The following is an 18,540-nucleotide window of genomic DNA, read 5'->3' on the forward strand; positions in this document are numbered from 1 at the left end:
TGTGAATGAAAGCCAAGTACAGTGGTGCCAGTGTGAGACTGCACCTGATTTAAAGGTTTGTGAAATGCAAGTGCAGTAATTGAGTTCAAATCTAAGTAAACAGCTGTTGAATCATCAAGAATTTTTGAACAGCTTTAAAAACTTCTTGTGAATCCTTGCCTGGCAGGGAAGACATAGACTCTATGTGGTCAGGAGTCTGCCCAAGCTGCTAGCCTCCCATTTACTCAACAGAGGGCCCCTCCTGAGGCTGCTGCACCCTTTCTTGGCCACAGGAAGAGCTGGGTCACCCCTCAGGCTCACACACAGCCACCAGTCCTGCTGGACTCAGTGTGTGGGGTCCTGCATCGCTGTGCAGGCACAATCATTAGCTGCAGCAGATTGATTCCTTTACCATCCAGCTGAAGCTCTCTCTTACATCTCTCTTTTCTTCCTGTCTCCTATTTCAGAATGAAGCAAAATGCAGATGTCCACTGGGTAGTTCATAGGAAGTGTTCATTTCAGACAGACATTTTGTACCCCTAACAGTGTTAGTAGTGTCTATATAGGTCCCCTTTTAAGCTAAAGGGAAGAATAACATATCAAGTGTCTATATAAGATGCACAACACATAGCACAAATAACTTAACTAGTGCTCCAAAGATGTTCATCACTGCTGTAAGAAAGACATTTAGTTTGAGGAGGTGATATTTCCCACATGCACCATACCAGTCTAATCTCTTTCCTTCTCTGTTTTTTGTTTGGAAGCCACTTAAATTGACACTGCTATTGAGAAAAATATTCCTGCAACATCAGGCCAAGTATTGTTCCTTTGCTTTTTCTCAATATATCTTGCTATTCCCAAATAAATGTCTCAGAAATATGATGGCATTGCAGTTAATAAATTATTAAGAAAATGCATTGTAAAGTCACTAATTCAATAGGTTTTTAATATCAATCAAACTTTTTTTCCCCCCACTATCACAAATAAACTGAAATGAGACTATTAGTTTGGACACACTTTGAAAGAAACTGCTGTAATGGAGGAATGTGTCTGTTTTCAGTACCAAAATGAAAACAAAGAGCTCTGCATTTAGGATCAGGACAGAGTCATTGGTGGCGGTAAATTATTTGAGTTCTGATACTGCAAGCAGTTGTATATGGTCCTTCATGCTTTGGGGGTGTTATGGTTATGACAATTTGGTCTGAAAATCACATTATGCATACAACTTAGCACTTGGAGTCCATTTAGGATACAGCAGAATGTTGAAAAGTAACTTTTGTTTCTTACTTTACTTGGGGTCTTTACAATTTTCTGTAATATTTCTCTGCTACTATTCATGGTCAGTATTTTCTTGTTTCTGATACTTCTAGACCATAAGTGCATGTGCAAGTGGTGGACAAGTGGCACAGAGCAGAACAGCCCTATTAAAGATATTTTTTCTCACGTGTCTTGTTTAAAATTCATTGCATTAAAATTTGAAAACCATGTGAAATTTGAAAGGTTAACATTGGCATTAATTCAGATTCTGCAGTGCAGTGTTACATAATGAACAAATGTATTGTATTATAAGGAAGTCCCATTTTTCCCTGAATTAGCAGTGTCTGTTGGAAAAATATCTGGGAGTATCTTGCATTTGCATGGAATGCTTGCTACTGCTCCTTGTCTCATTTGCTGTTGATACTGCTCTTCCATCTTAAAAACTTCTTTAGGGGCTTATTAGAATTCACAATTTTGGCAGGCCTTAAATGCAGAAAAGGAGCCCAGACCTCAAACAGTAATCAAAAATTCCGTTACATGTGTTATCTTAGGAACAAGCTCTTTGTTACTGAAAGTCACCATCAAGCACAACAGACTTTAATTAAATGCCAAAGATCACAGTAAGCATTAACTAAGGAAGTAACATGATGTTCTCAGTTCTTACGTTGCCAGTTATGCCCTTTGGCATGTCCCTCAGGTGTTGATATGTGAGAAGTAGTGTTTAATTTTGCATGGAAAAAAATGGAAATTATTGAATGAAGAGTTAGAAGTAATTAATTTAAATGCAGATGAATAAGCATTAAGTCTTAAATTCTGTTCCAAGGGAGAGTTGCAATCTCAACTTCTTTTGATGTCCTGTGTAACCTTGAAATTTACAGTTGAAGAAAATATTACTGATTGTTAGAACTGGAGCTAGATATGTGAGAAATCAGTTCTAGTAGGAAGAGCTACTAGAGGGAATGGATTGTTTTTATGGTTGGGAAAGGTCCACTTGAAAAAGTAATTTTATTTGTTTCATGGACCAAAAGCTGGTTCTTTACATTTTAACCACAAAATACAGAAGGCAGAAATGTAAATTTGCAGAAATATTTTTGAGAACAGAGGTATGTGGGAGGAAATCTGTTAATGAAATCAAACCAATATAATTAAAATGCATAACAAATTTATAAACATTCAATAGATTTTTTGGTGGTGGGATGACTAACCGAATACATTTTAGAGCAATGTTGAAACAGAAAAATATCTGGTTTTCCAAGAAAGAACAGGAAAAAGACAAAAAGAAAGACAGCTTTCTGTTCTTGAAGTTTTCTGACAAAATACATAGCAATAGAATACAAAAGGCCTCTTTCTGATTGAATTACAAACTGTGTAATAGTTTAAACTGCAACAGCTGGTCTTATGAAGCTACCATATTCCTTGGAGACATGCTCCTTGGGTTCTTTTAAGAATCTTACTAGACCAGTTTGACATTGCATTCTAAGTCTTTGCGCGGAAATAGCAAGATGTATAGCTTAACAGCTCAGGCTTTATTAAACAATAACTAAAGTGAAGCACAGCACATGGTGTTTGTCTGTGTATTAATTTGTCTTAGCAGCATCCTTCTCCCTGTCAGCTCTGTTCTTTTTTGCTTTAGGCTGTCATATCCTGAAGCAGTCACAGCCTTATAGACAACTCCTTGTTTAATGGGGATTGGAATCACTGGGTAGTTCTGGAGTGCTGCTACACATTTTAACTAATAAGTTCAGTGTTGATCCTGGTAATACTTACGAGGGTTTCTTCTTGTGGTTGAGGTTTCTCAATACATCCCTGAATAGGTCAGCAAGGGGAAAAGTAGGGCCTGGGAGATTTTCTAGGCTTAATGCAGTAACTATAGTCATTTCAGTAACAGTCTTAAACTTGCACCAGAAAAGTATGTTAACTCTGCAATTGGTCACAAATGAGCTTGAATTTAGATTATTTTGAAGGAGATTGCCAGCTATGCTTTAGAAGCATTCAAATGTCAAACACCGAGTGACAAGCTGTCAGCAAAACCCAAGACAATGTATCACCATTTCGGGTTTTTTTTGTGTGGAAAGTTCATATGGTTTTATGTGTAGTTGTTCTGCTTCATTGGTCAACAGCACACCAACTAAAAATATCTGTTTCTTTGAAAACATATGGTGTTTATGTATTCTTAGAAAAATTTCAGTTGTGCTAATCCTAAATGCTTTTTTTTCTATTTATATTTCCAAAATACTGCTTTTATAGGGTCTTTTTTCTATAAGCAAAGTAATTGATATTTCTTTCACAAACATAATGATTTTCATTTGTTTAAGTGGAGATTCCTGTAACATTTGAGCATTCAATTTAGAAAAACTTTCTGTAAAGCAACTGCATATCAGAATGTATGGTTTTATAATGCTGGATCCTGTGTCTTTCTAAAGGTATTCCACTAAACAAAAAAATTCTGTTTAGTAAAATACTTACGGCACCTCTGGGTTTTGGGGTTTTTTTCCATTTTTGAATGGTCAGTGTGGAGAATAGCATGCTGATTCATATTTGATGTGTTTTATTTTGTAAAAAATTTATTTACCTCAAAATAACAGTACACATTTACTGTAATGAAGCCCAGGTTAAAGAAATGAGCCTGTTGTCTGATGTGTGTAGGTACACACCCTCCTCTCTGAAATAAATCTCTGCAGTGCAGATATTCTGCATCCCTTTTACATATTGGTTTGTGACAGCTTGAATTGTAATTTGTAAACATGGTAATTGTTGCAGTGCAACACCATAACAGGTGGGCAAAGTGAGACCCTTGAAGCCTGAATGTGGTCTGACCTCCGTGTATCTCACATTGTATTTGTGCCTTGAGTAATGGTGACCTGCAGGAAGGAGAAATCTGAGGTGAGGAGGTGCTTTGCTCTGGCTTTTAAAGTGTGTTTTGTATGTCTCCAGGTGGGAAACAAAAAAGCAGGTGCCATCTGCTTTTCTCATGCAACCTAAGACCATCAGACTGCCAGGAGCAGCCTTGGTTTGTAGATTTACTTAGTGTCCATAACACTTGAACCTCTTGAAAATCTTAACTTTTTGTATTTTTTAATTATTTACTCTATACATTTTTTCTTCTTTTTTACAGTATTCTGTAACTTCTCTCAAGACCATCCCAGAATTATGTAGAAGATGTGATTCACAAAATGAAGACAGATCAGGTATGATGCCCATTTCTGTCCACCCATAATATTCTAGGCATTGTTTAATCATGTACAATTTGGCAACAGTAACTTCTTGGCAGTGTCCTGTTGTTTTGTTTTTTCTCATTTATGTACAGTGTTCTGGAAACATGAGTTTCTTTTTTCAACAGATGTTAGTTCATTAGAAAGAAAGTTCCAAAAAAGGATTTGGCTGTATACAGATAAATGTAGGGCTTCATCTCAGCAGCTCCAAACCACAGTATGTGCAACAATTTACTTGAAAACCCGAGAAACCATTGGTGACAAGACGTAATAATGTAGGCGCCAATGAAAAAATGTTGGATACATTTACTACCCATATGGCCACGACCAGTCTGAGGGATGATGTTTTGCCAGACTCTGAAACTGTATCAAGGATGCTACATGATAGAATCTACTCTAAGGCATACTGTAATAGTTAAGATTAAAGCAGAGTTTTTTAGTTTAATAGTGTAAACTAAATGAAGAATCATGGCATATAGATGAAAACCAGCTGGAGACCTTCCCCCTGCCCCCTGACAAAAAGTGCATTCAGCGTTGTTTTTCACTCTGTAAATCAGATTAATCCACTTTTATTTTTCTCTTCTGATGGAGGAGCAATGAATTGGTAAGAGAAGCATTTTTGTTGAGCTATGAAAGTTTATTGTGCTTTTTTGATCTTTTAATTGAACTTTTGGTAATGTTGTTTCATCAAGTACTTTTATAACAGAAACAGGAGATCTGGAACTGATGGGATGATACAAGGACTTAAGAACCATGCTATACTTCAGCAACTTTTATTTCTATATTTCCTTTCAGACTTTTGAAAATTTCTATTGTATTTAACTTAAGTGGAAACTTTCTGATTGCTGCTTCTTCTAACAGAGTTATTAGAGGCCAGGTCACCACGTGCCACTGTCCTTGGCAATAAAGAGATGCAAAGCTCTCCTTACAATACTTATTTGCGTATTACTTTCACAGTGCTCACTTGCCTACACAGGGCACGGCAGTGATTGCACACACAGTATTACTTGTTGCAAGCAAGAGCAGGGCAGAAGTACAATGGGTGGAAGACTCCTGATGCACCCCCCTCAAATTGCCCTATCTCCTTCTACCCCACTCTCTCCCCATCCTCCCCTCCATCTTCCCCTGCACATTCCCCTCTTTCTTTCCGTTCTGCCCGTTCACATCCTTCCCCTGACTCATTCCTATCCCTTTTCTTCTGTCTTCTTCCTTCCTTCTTGCTGGTTCTTCCCACCTTCCTCATCCTTTGCATCCTGCTGTTTCCTCTTTTCTTCCATTTCCTTCCCACCTTCTTTCTGTCTCCTTCCTTTCTTACCCATTCTTACTGTCGCTCTCCCTGTTTTCCTATTGTCACACCATTGCTCCACACTATTCTTCTCCCACTCGTCTCTCATTCCTCCTGCCCCCTTCTCTCCTCCTTTCTTTGTTTTCACCCACTTCTTCCCCCTTCTGCTCATTCTTCTTCCCTGCCATTCTCCATAGCATTTAATCCTTCATTGCTTCTCACATGCTCCCACCATTCTCTCCCAATATTCCTCCTCTCATTCTTCTTTCTCCATTTAAAATTAAGGTAGTAGTTATAAAGTGAAATGTAATCCAATAGTAAGGATGAAATTCTGGTTATGAGCTTCCTTTAGATTGTGGGATGCTGACAGCATACTGTGTATCTCTCTTGTTCCATCATTGTCTCTGCAGATGTACATTTTTTGATTGATTTTAATTACTTCAGTGCTCCTCTGTTCCTTTAAAAGGGGTTGACAGAGGCAAATACAGGGATTGCTGGAAGACTGTACCTGGGGAGTCTGCCAGTAGAAGTTAATTGCAGATTGGTTAAAAGTCTTGAGTAAAAAAGAGGTCTTTTGCACTGTTAGTAGTATTGGCAAAGTGGAAACAGTACTAAAAGCTGGGTTTTCTTGTACTTACCACTTGTTTTGGTGAATAGGAGATAGTACTGAAATCTTTTTATTTTTACCCTATTTATATACTGAGTAATAATACAGTGCTGAACAGGAGTGTATCACTTTACATGTCTGTACAGACATCAGTATCTCAAGTATCTTGAAATATCAACAGAGCTGGATTAGTAAACATTATATATGGCTCGATTTTATAACTTTTCACAATTGCTTTTGACACAGTCTTTTGTCTTTCCTATACTGTAGATCATTCAAATAATGTTGCCAAAGTATTGATTATATGTGCTAGTTTTTATGAAAATGGATTATATAATAAATCTTTCATACTATAGCATGAAGCATTCATACTAATTTGTATCTGCATTCCACTATTAATTCAAGTAGTTACGAATAGAAAAACTCAGAGGCTTTACAAAGTGCTGATCCAGCTTTTTACCTCATACTGACTCCTGCTTAGTTAGAGGTTGCATTTCTCCTTTAAAACACAGAGAACTATAAAAGTAGCTATCCAATAATTCTTTTTTCAGAAGAACTAAAAGGTAAGCAAATATTGACCATAGATAAGACATATCATAATCTAAAAAACAATTGTCTGTCATCTTTGTCTAAGGAAAATATTTAGTTCACTAATACAGTTAAGACAAAATTGTGGAGAAAGTAAGATTTGAATTTCTACTTGGAAAAATAATTATATATGTGTGTGTGTGTGTATATATATATATATATATATATATATAAATATATATATAGAGAGGCAGCTATTTTCACCAGCAGGATTGTTAGAACAGATATAAACCAGACCAGTTTCTTGTTATGGAATTACATTTCTTAACTATATGGCTAATAATATAGAAGTGTTACTATTCATTGTTTGCAGATAAGTTTGGTAAATAGCCCTGTCATTCCGATTTTCTTTCCCCTTTCATGTAACATTTTAAAGTATTTGGTTACATTGTTTTCAAATTACTCCAAGCACTTTTAATCCTAAGCAAGTACTGGTGTTTATAAACCAGTGTGTCTTCTCAAGCGTTTCACATTCTTTCAGCAGACTTTTTGGGGTTTTTTAACTATTTCTGATAGTCTATAACTTTTGCTCGGATTAGTTGTTCTTTTGGAAAGGGAGATATTAGAAAGTTTTCTCCATGTGTAGTTTTTCCTCCTTGAAATGCCACCATTGCCTCCCTTTATTGGAGAGCACTGGCAGATAGAGTGCATTGTTGGGAAGGTCGTGTTCCTACCTTGCTCTTTTGCAAGATGTGCATGACAGCCATGAAGCAGCACAGTCTCTGTCCTGACTCAGAATCAAGGAGTCACAGAATATTCTGAGTTGGAAGGTACCCACCCAACCCATTTTGAGTTGGAAGGATCATCAAAACTCCAAATCTTGACCCTGCACAGGACACTCCAAGAGTCAGCCCATGTGCCTGAGAGAGCTGCCCAAACAGTTCTTGAGCTCTGTCAGGTTTGTGCTGTGACCACTTCTCTGGGAAGCCTGTTCAGTGCCCAGCCACCCTCTGGGTGAAGAACTTTTCCTCATATCAAACCTAAACCTCACCTGAAAGAGTTTAATGCCATTCTCCTGAGTCCTGTCACTGTCACCACAGAGAAGAGAACGGTGCCTGCCTCTCTGCTTCCCCTCACAAGGAAACTGCAGGGTTAGAATGTGGTCTCCCCTCAGTCTCCTCTTCTCCAGCCTTAACAGACCAAGTGACCTCAGCCACTCTTCACACGGCTTCACCCCAAGGCCCTGCACCATCCTTGTTACCCTCCTCTGGACACTCTCTAACAGCTCAATGTCTTTGTTGTGTTGTGGCACCAGAACTGCCCCCAGCACTCGAGGTGAGGCTGCCCCAGTGCAGAGCAGAGCAGGACAATCCCCTCCCTTGCCCGGCTGTGATGCTGTGCCTGATGCTCCCAGGGCACGGGGCCCTCCTGGCTGCCAGGGCACTGCTGGCTCCTGTTCAACTGGCCATTGACAGGATCCTCAGGTCCCTTTCCATGGCTCTTCTCTCCAGCCTCTCATTCCCCAGTCTGTCCATTCATCCAGGGCTACCCCATCTGAGGAGCAGAATGTGTTCTTTCCCTTCTTAAGCTTCTTACAGCTGGTGATTGCCCTCTGATTTGTCAAGGTCTCTCTGCAGGGCCTCTCTGTCTTCGGAGGGAATAACCTGCTCCTCCTATTTTGCCTATTTTGTATCATCTGCAAACTTCCTTAGTATTCCTTCAAGTCCTGCATCCAAATCTCTTATGACTTCTCTGAGTCCTTCTTGGATTTAGGGAATTCTGACTCAGGAAAGTTCCAAGGGATCCTTGGAGCCCAACTATATATATCAGTACCCCCAGATTACAATGGGAGAGAGATACAGTATTGGCAAGAAATTGCAGGGAAAATTATGGCTTATCCACAATAAAGTGTGATTAAGGGTAATTGTTTTTTCTACAATCATGCATTAAGATAATGATCTTTTAGGTAGCATAATAACCTGTAAGGTGGACATTATGTCAGCTGTTTAGAGCAAGGTGCTAATTAACTCCTAGACTGTGGGTTTAAGCCCTGTACAGGCCTTTCACTTAAGAACTGGACTCAATGATCCATGTGGATCCCTTCCAGCTCAGAATATTCTGTGATTCTGTAATTCTTTTATCTTCAAAGATAGAAAATTAAAAAGTGTGGTTTAGAAATGGACCAAACTGGCACATTTTTCTTGAAATGAAATGTTAACCACAGTGTCCATTGATTTCCAGCATTGTTTAATATAGACTGATGAACCAAAACATAAATCAGTCCTTTATGCTTTTGTTATTAAGCATTAAATTGGTTCCATTCTTTCTGGTCAAATTTTCTAAGGGCACCTGAACAAATGGTTCAAGACAACAGTGTTCAACAAGCTCCACTGAACCATGTCATTGTGGAAGTATATTCTGTCATCTGTGACAACTTTCAGTTGTCATTAAATGGCTGTTTCCAGTGAAGGCAATATACTACTCTAGATCTTTATTCACTGATTGGTAAAAACAAATTCCAAATTAAAAACTTTTAATGTCCAGCAGTTATCCTTCTGCACTGCCTTATTCATTCCCAAAGAAACTGCCATTTGAAAAATTATTCAAAATGTTAGTTTCCTAATTGAGAAAAATAAATGAATGAGCAGAAAAATTGTGTCTCAAGCTCTTGGTCATTTTTAGTTGTATGAGAAAATAAAGTAAAATTTGGTTTGGAAGCAGTGTTAAAAACCATCAATTTCACTGACTTCTTCTCCAAATATCTCCCAGGTAAATATGTCTGAAACAATAAAATACTGATTGGATCATTCCTTGGCAGAATATGAAAGAATTTTCTTAGTGACAAAACAGTTGTGCTATCTACATATAAGTTCTTTTCCTACCTAATTTTTGCATCCTTTGTCTTCCTTTTCACACATTTTGTGCCAGAATAACCTCTTCTGATTTTTCATTGGAACTTTGCTTGCTACCTTCCTTTTACATCCATAGAACACTCTATACAAGAGTAAACCAAATTTACTGATTTCAAAATTTTATTTTCCTTTTATTTATTATCTATTTGAGAATGACAGGTTTTGTATTATTCTTCCTCAAGCTAAGATAAGAAAAAATACTAATTCACTGAGATACAAAATGTTCGAATTACCTGGAAAAGATGCACTGTTATTTAAAAGCATTTAATTAATATTTACCCTGTATAATCTTTCTTTCTTCTTTAGAGTGACTTGAAATTCCACTTAAATGGGAGCAAACCTTCTCCATTTTTATCTGTGCAGGGTTGTTCTTTAATTGAGATTCTCATGGTATAGAGTTTATGTTAAAGAACTCCAGTATGTATTCCTGGTTCGGGTTATCGATATATTAAAACTGTAAAACAGTGCCACCTTCAGTCAAAATGAATTCAGTTAAATATGAATTTTGTGATAGTAATAAAGGAGTAAATAGATATTTGGATCTGGCTCTGATTATCTATTGATTTGTAAGAGACACCCCTTCCTCTATCACATGGAGCCCAGATATTTCTCTAAGTATTGGAAATACATTGGTGATAACAAACATGAGTTTTTGGAAAGTTTCCTTAGTGTAGTCAACACCTTACCACCTGTATACAAAGTCAGAATCACAGTGCTTTATTTAGACCTGGGCTGAAGGCATATCACAAGGAAGAAGCTCAGGCATTTCTTTCAGATGACAGTAAAACTCCAAATATGAAACTTTGTGTAGACTTGCTGCAGGTCCCCTCCTAATATTACATGAGCAATATGTTGAAATATTGCATTTAAAAAGTATGGGCAGTTGTCACTGCTATTCACAAACTTTCTTAAAGTAAAACATGATACTACTATTTTCATTATACTCAGGACAATTTAGAGGCATTTTGATGTTTGGCATTAGACTCTAAGTATCACAGAAACTGCCTAACACACCTGGAAAATTTCATCTGTGCATGATTTCCATCTTGATGATTGGAAATTCAGTTACCCAGTTCTACAGATGCTTGTATACCAGATAAAACTCCACCTCTCAACATGCTCTAGACATAGAGATGATTGAAAAATACTCTGAAGTCAACAGGTGCTTCCAACTGGAGACATAAGGATCAAATTTTGATTCCTGGAAAATGGAATCGGGGGGATTAAATTGAAAGATAAGTTGCTTCCTAATTGCCCCCTTTTCAGCTTATTTGCCCCTAGTAGTTCTATTACATCTCTAAGTAAATAAATATGTAAGAAAATCTCTAAATAAGCCTGCAGGCCTCTGGACTCATTTGCATTTTGTCTTCCTCAAAAAAAAAACCAAAAAAACAGAGGACAATATATGCTGAGGAGCTACATCTGCAAATTGGCCCTTGCAGGTTTTTGTCAGATAAAGGTTTTTTTGTGCCAAAGAAATACTTTGACACCTCAGGTGTATCAGGCAGCTAACACTTGTTTACCGATGCAAAAGAAGTCTGCAATTTTTGATGTGGGTGTGAGTGTACGTTCTTTTTGCCTCAGTGATATAATAGTAGGATAATCCAAGTCTCTTATATTAATGAGTAAAAGTTTGGGAAACAATTTTGACACATAGTTGGGGAAAAAAACAATCACGTTTTAGGATTATCCAGAATTATTTGTCAGATTCTGGAATCAAACTAGCTGCTCCACATTCTAACCCCTTGCCTTAAACTCAGGCCATCTTTCACTGTTGTTTGTAAAATAATCAAACAGTATTTATTTGACCCAGACTTTTAATGGCCCCTGTCTGAGTTCATAAGTATGGAGAGATGTGCAAGAGGCTTTTCCTCTGGAGCAGCTGTTCAAGACTACTCAGTGTAACTCCTGCTGTACTGGTGCTTTGGGAGTTATAGGCAACACTTGCTTTTGCTTCTTTGGGGAACATCTGAAAGCAGAATGAAAGAGATTCAGGCCATGTCCTGGTCCACTCCAGCCTATGGCTGTGGTGTCATGTAGAGGGAAATCATGCTCTAACTGCTTGAGGACTGATGCAGCTCCCAAGGAGTACATGGCACAAAGAAATACTGTGTCTGCTATTCTGGCTTGCTAGCTGTCCCTTCAGCTATATGGTTAAATACTATGTTCTAATCCTTTATTAAAAACAGTGGAAATTCATCATCTCAGTTAAGTGAAAAGAATGCTTTTAAGTCAGTAAAAATATTGCTAACTGGTTTTGTTACCAATACAGCTAACTGTTCCAGTTTGGTTATTTTTCCCGGGAAAAGCTGTGTTTGTAAGGAGATTTTGGCAAAGAAAACCAATGAAAAATGGAAGTTCCTTACTCTGCTCTAACCTTAATGAAAGGAGAAGTACATGACTTCACAATTATCTGAGGCAGATTTGTAAGAAACGTCATTGCTTCTTCTCAATGCCTGATTGTACAGTTTGGTCACCAGTGGTTTATGTAAATGCATGTTATTAAAGTTAAAAAGTGGAGAGAGTCAAGCAGCAAAATAAATGTAATCTTAAATAAAGTGACGACAAACAAAATGTTGATGCCTTTTCCTCTGTCTAGACCCCTGTGTTGAAAGCAGTGTTTTCATAAAACTCAGACAGAATTCATTTCCATACTGAGTGCTTAATAGTTCCTGTCAGAACAAAACAGCTGGGAAACATATGGTATCCATTTCCCTGTATCACTTGGAAAAAATTTCACATGTAAATAAAACCAACATAAAAGTGTAGGCCTTTGAACCTAGAATCTTATACAATACATAAATAAGTCAGTACAGTGCGTTCTTTGTATTGGCCCACTAAGTTACATGCCTTTTGATTATTATTATTTTTATTTCTTTTTCGGAAATGTTTTCTTAAGCACTTCCAAAAGTATTAATGTAATTTTTAGATATCCATAACTACTGAGCCATACTAATCTTTTGCTTCAGATATTAATGTGGCACTGAAAGTGTATATATCTGTTTCCTTAGGAAGGTGTTCATGGCAAATTGTGTGTTTTGACCACAAATTAGATCCCACTGATATGCAGTTAGCACATGTTATAAATCTGCTTAGTTTAAACAGTATTCTTGACTTTTAGACTGCATTAACTCTTAGTGTACATTGAAAGAGGGGTAGTAACTGCCTGCCTAAATGCTTTTGTGGTTTTAGTGCTGTCCCTCAACTGAAAATAACAAGAGAAAGAAAACTATTTGCCGGAATTCCACTTATTATGAAGATCATCAATATTACAGGATGATGTAATAGGATGCAGACGGCAGTATTTCTGAAAGAGTACAAATTCACTAGGATTGCATTCAAGTTCAGTAGAATTAAGAGTTCAATTGACTTGAGCTCCTTCCCTTCTCTCAAGTCAGATTCACTGGTCAAACTGTCCTGTATTGCATTGAAATAATTGTCTGGAAGGTCCAGATCTGTAGGTGTGGATGTGGGTGTGAGTGTACACAGGTTATACATATAAGGGATGGAAAATTTGACAGAGAAGCCCAACCTAGAGAGGAGAAGTTCAGAAGGAACATCATACCTCAATAAGTAGGCTTAGAGAATCAGAGAATTGTTTAGGTTGGTTAGAGCAGGTTAAGCCAGGTCTGTGTCCAGTTGAATTCTGAGTATCTCTAGTGATGGAGATTTCAAAAAGTCTCTGCACAACTATGTCAGTGTTTGACCAGCCACACAATTTCAAAAGTGTTTTCTTGTGCTCAGATAGCATTTCTTCTATTTCACTTGGTGCTGGTTGCCTCTTGTCCTGTCATGGAGAAGAGCCTTGTTACCTCTTCTTAATGATGAGATTCCTCCTGACCCTTTCCTTCCCCAAGCTGAACAGTCCCAGTTCTCAGTTGATGTACATGAGTTTCTAGTTCTTGTAATAAAAATACGTCTTCCAGAGGAAAGAGGCCTTAAAAATTGAATTGTTTTTATTGCTGCTGTAACAAATCCACTAAAAAGCTTTGGCTAACTTTTTTGTTGCCCTTGCAGAAAATCATCCTACTCTTATGATGCCTCTCAATGCAGAGTAGAGTACAAACTAACATAGTTGGACAGGACCCCTGTAAATGCCACTAGGCTATTACTCACAGAATGGATCAGGTTGGAAGGGACAACAGCAGGTTATGTGGTCCAATCTCCTGCTCAAGCAGGGCCATCCCAGAGCATATGGCATAGGATTGTGTCCAGGTAATTCCTGAGTATCTACAGTGAAGGAGATTCCAAAACCTCTCTGGGTAACCTGTTCCAGTACTCAGTCTCCTGCACAGTAAAGAAGTTCTTCCTCACGTTTGAGTGGAACTTCCTGTGCATCAGTGTCTGCCCATTGCCTCTCCTGCTATTGCTGGGCACCTCTGAGTAGAGCCTGATCCCTCCTCATGAAGCCGTCCCTTTAGATAGTCGTAGACATTGATGAGGTCCTGCCCCAGTTGTCTGCTCTCAAGGCTGAGCAGGCACAGCTCTCTCAGCCTTTCTTGGTAAAGAGAGATGGTCCTGTCCCTTACTAGTAACAGCCTTCTGCTGGACTCAGTCCAGGAGCTCCATGTCTCTCTTGTACTGAGGAGCCCAGAACTGGACACAGCACTCCAGGTGTGGCCTCATCTAAAGTAAAGGGTGAGGAACACCTCTACACCATTGCTGGCAATATTTTTCCTGATGCACCCTAGAATGCTGTTGGTCTTATTGGGCACAAGAACACCTTGTTGGCTCACAGACAACTTTAGTTAGAACTTGATTAGAACTAATTATTTGTAATGATTACATTATATGTCCTTGAAGAAAGTTTCTTTTAGGAATTTAAAATTCTTCAGTTTTGATAGAAATGCCATTAAGATGTTTAGATACTAATCCGGCATGTTATCATATAATTCTTGTTTCTGGTGTTTGGCCAGGTGTATCTTTAAAGCATGCTAACATGTCACATATCAGGTAGCACTCACTGCTAAATCAAATTCCTTTATTGCTCTAGTTTCCAGCAGCAGCTGGAACTGTGGGGTCTCAACTCTCCTTGGAAATGCGCAGAAACCAACAGGAATTGCAGATGCGTGCAATAAATTCAGACCTGTGAAGAGGGTTTCTCCATTAAAGCACCAGCCAGAAAGCTCTGAGAACAATGAAAGTGATGACCAGAAGAACCAGAAGGGAGAATATCAGAAAGGCAGTGATTCTCAGTCTGCACCTCCAAATGATGACCAGAGTCCAGGAGAAGGAGAAAGCCTTAAAACCAAAAGCAGCGAGCCTGCTGTTCTGCTTGGGGAGCTGGAGCACTATGACCTGGATATGGATGAAATTTTGGATGTGCCTTATATTAAATCAAGTCAGCAACCCGTTCCTTTCACAAAGGTAGCTCCTGAGAAAAAACTTCTAAGTGTGTGTTCAACCGTGAATGGTCTAAGTGTCAAGACCTGTCCTGCAGGGAGCACAGAAAGCTCGCCTGCTGGCGGGACGCAGTTCTGTGTGCTGTCTCCTGTGAAAGGCGCTCAGCTGAGAAAAACGCAGCCCATTGTCCTTGATCAGCACAAGCATTCAGCAGAAGAATTAGAGCTTTCCCAGCCTTTAGTTAAGTGTAGCTCAGCCCATGAATCTGAAGCCCAAGGCAAGGGCTTCTTCAGCAGGACACCTCCTGATCCTCTTGCTCACAAAACTGAGAAGAATATGCCAAACTGCCACCGGAGGACTTTCCACCTGCAGACGGCAGTGGCAGAAAGCAAGCAGCTAGAGGAGCTGACTATGACCTGGAGCAGTGCAGGAGGCCCAGAAGAGAAGAGCGAAGAAGTGAAAAAAATTAAGAGCATCTTAAACATCGTAAAGGAAGGCCAAATATCTTTACTGGTAAGTATCATCTTTTTCATAAGAAACATGGAATAAAGGTGATTTATGATGGTGATTTATTAAGCTAGCTAAGCTGATGTTCATATTTTGAATTACTGCCCTTTTTATCTTGTAGACTCCTTAGGAATTAAGCTTATAGGCTTCCAAATGAAAAGTATCAATATTTAAATAAAATATGTAGCACAACCAAGATACTAGGTTTATGTATGCATGGCCAAGATTGCTGTTTTATGCAGTACACTGAAATTATAAAGAATGCAGACAGTTCAACTAATAGGATCATGTAAATATCAAATTTAAATCCTAACGGAGTTTTGCCTTTCACATTTGTGGGTCACTTCGCTCAATTATTGCTGGTTTATCACTGTTGTTAGGTAGAGGTTGATAATGGGAACAGAGAGGCTTCTGTTGTATTCTGATTATTATTCAGGAGTGTTTATGCTGTCTTGTTGCAGCAGCATTCTCAGGGAGGAGCTTTCTGTAAAGCCTTGTTGGCCTCTGACCCATATGAAGGTTTTCTTAGTAAATTCTAGCACTGTGATCAGGCACTGTCAATGATGGTTTCCAAAGTAACTGGCTGCAAGTTAGCACAATGATGCAGAGCATGTGATCTCCACACGGAACAGCTGGTGAAGGCACAGTGTATGTATAAAAACTGTTTTTGTTAGATTTTTGTTTAGCTTCTCTGTTTAGCAGTCTAGCTCAAGCACAAAGGCATGCCATTAACATAGAAGCAAGGACAAAGGAAGATATTCAAAACTAGACAGAGGCAGAAGAGAGTATTAGATTACTCCTTAAAAAATAAAAGCAACTTAAATTCATCCTGAAATAGAAATTAGGGGGAAAAAAGAGGACATCATAGGTAAGAAAATACTTATTTTTTCCAAACTGGTTGAAATCTCTTCATGAAGTACGCTCATGGAACAATACGCTGGCAAGACTATGTAACTCTAGGAACTTTATTATTGCTACTTCTTGACTCTGTCTTCAATCTTCTGTTTTTCTTTTGGAGTTTCTCAATTCAATTGTTTTGTCTTTAAATTAGAATTGGGCAGAAATAATGTATTACATCATAGTGGTGTTGAACTTTGAGTAAGTATCTCATCAGTTTTTTTTCACAGAAACAAGCTATCACACAAAAGTCTTCTGTCATGTGCTTTAACTACGTTTTAAACAGTGCTTAGCATAAGCTATCACTTTTGTGATGAACAGAATTAATCTGGAATGTCTTTCACAAGGCATGAATATTTTCTCTTCAATTAATTATCAATATAATGCAAAAAAATTAAAAAGGAAAGAAAACTCAAAATATACAGAAATTATTAAAATGTGGGTATTTTTGCAGCTACCTTGTTGATTAGACTAGTGCAAAGACTTAAAGGCAGTTAAGGTCTTGCACTGTTGCATGGCAATTGCTTGAGAAGGAGAGAAACTTCACAATTAATCAAGCCAGTGAACATCCCGTTTCTGTCCTTATGCTAGTAGTACCCAGGTTCAATACAGTGAAGTGAAAAGCTCTGGATTTTGACCTGCAAAAGAACATGCCTATTGGGAAACCTTGTGTTTGGCTTGTGTCTGGGGCTGTGAGGATAAATGTATCTTTTTATCCTTAGTTGTAACTAACGTAGGCTTTTTTTAACAGCCACATTTAGCAGCAGATAATCTGGATAAGATCCATGATGAATGTGACAACAATCTGTTGCATGTAGCAGCATCAAAGGGACATGCAGAATGCCTGCAGCATCTCACTTCTTTGATGGGTGAAGACTGTTTGAATGAACGAAACATTGAGCAGCTAACTCCAGCTGGGTTAGCAATAAAGGTAACGGGCCCTTTCTCTACTGTAATGTCACATAAAGGTCATTTAGTTTCCTCCTGCGATGGCAGTAAGAAATGCTTCCAGCAGGATGTAATTTTTCAAGCTTTATAAGTGAGGAAAAAAAGCCCCTGTTGGCTGGTATTATATAAGCAAAGTAAAATGGATTACTACCCAAGATGTAATATCCAGTGTATAACAATGACAATTTTTACATTGTTATCAATGCATATGCATTAATTTTTAAATCAGTCTACTGAATCTAAAGACTATTTGTTATATTTCGAGCACCTTTCACTTAGCTTGGATTCAGTTGTTTCTTTAGGGAGCCTAACAATTTCTTGGTTTTTTGCAAATACTGCTGTTATCGTGTAAGGCAAGTGTGAGATCAAGTTTACAAAGCATAAAAGCACCTTGAAGGAGAAAATTTCTGGTTGTCTAAAGCAGTTGCATCAAAAAAATTCCCATTTGTCTAAAGCAGTTGATGATTTAACCATAGTCGTTCTTGTTCTTTAGTGAGAGTGAATGGTTAAATGTCATTCCTTTTATCCTCTAAATACATTAAGAACAAAGAAAGGAAGGGGTGAAACATAATACAAGATTTTCCGTTTCTTTGAGGAGGTTTATTGTTACTTGCTTCCTGGGAAAGTTTTGGAAGCTAAGAAGACTGATGGATTCCAACCTGCAGTTTTGCATACTTGAGGCATCATTTCAGTGATCTAGGGCTCTAGTGCAGGTGGCAGGGTTGGGTTTTTTTATTTTTCTGGGCCAAGCCATATGATTAGAAAATTAAACTGATCCTGGTTGTAGTAATGAAATGCTCTGAAATCTTGGCCTGTATAAAACTGTATAGTTACAGTCTGCCAGTTTAAAGAAATTTTTTGCAATTTTTCTTTCTTGTTTATTCAAGGTAGGTATATGATATATAAGCCAGTAAATTCTAATACTTACCGCTTTTGTGGAAAAGAGGTGCACACCCCACATAGTACAACATTATGGGAGTTGCAGTGATATAAAGGAAGAGCAAGAACAATAAATATCATTGTATCAATGTTGAAAACCACTCTGGAAGTAAGAATCAACAGCCA

General features: G+C 38.2%; 1 protein-coding gene across 4 annotated transcripts in view; it reads left to right on the top strand.

Moving 5' to 3' along the window:
* Positions 1–18,540, top strand: part of LOC120513575 (synuclein alpha interacting protein) — an 86,399-nt gene that overhangs the window by 39,299 nt on the left and 28,560 nt on the right. For all 4 annotated transcript variants that reach the window (XM_039733140.1, XM_039733139.1, XM_039733142.1 and 1 more), the window contains 3 exons: positions 4,352–4,424; positions 14,774–15,636; positions 17,279–17,458. In XM_039733140.1, coding sequence (XP_039589074.1) covers positions 4,352–4,424; positions 14,774–15,636; positions 17,279–17,458 — 1,116 coding nt within the window. The remainder of the gene's footprint in view (positions 1–4,351; positions 4,425–14,773; positions 15,637–17,278; positions 17,459–18,540) is intronic.

This window comes from Passer montanus, unplaced genomic scaffold (genome assembly GCF_014805655.1).
Source record: "Passer montanus isolate IOZ18808 unplaced genomic scaffold, ASM1480565v1 scaffold83, whole genome shotgun sequence".
Classification (NCBI taxonomy): Eukaryota; Metazoa; Chordata; class Aves; order Passeriformes; family Passeridae; genus Passer; species Passer montanus.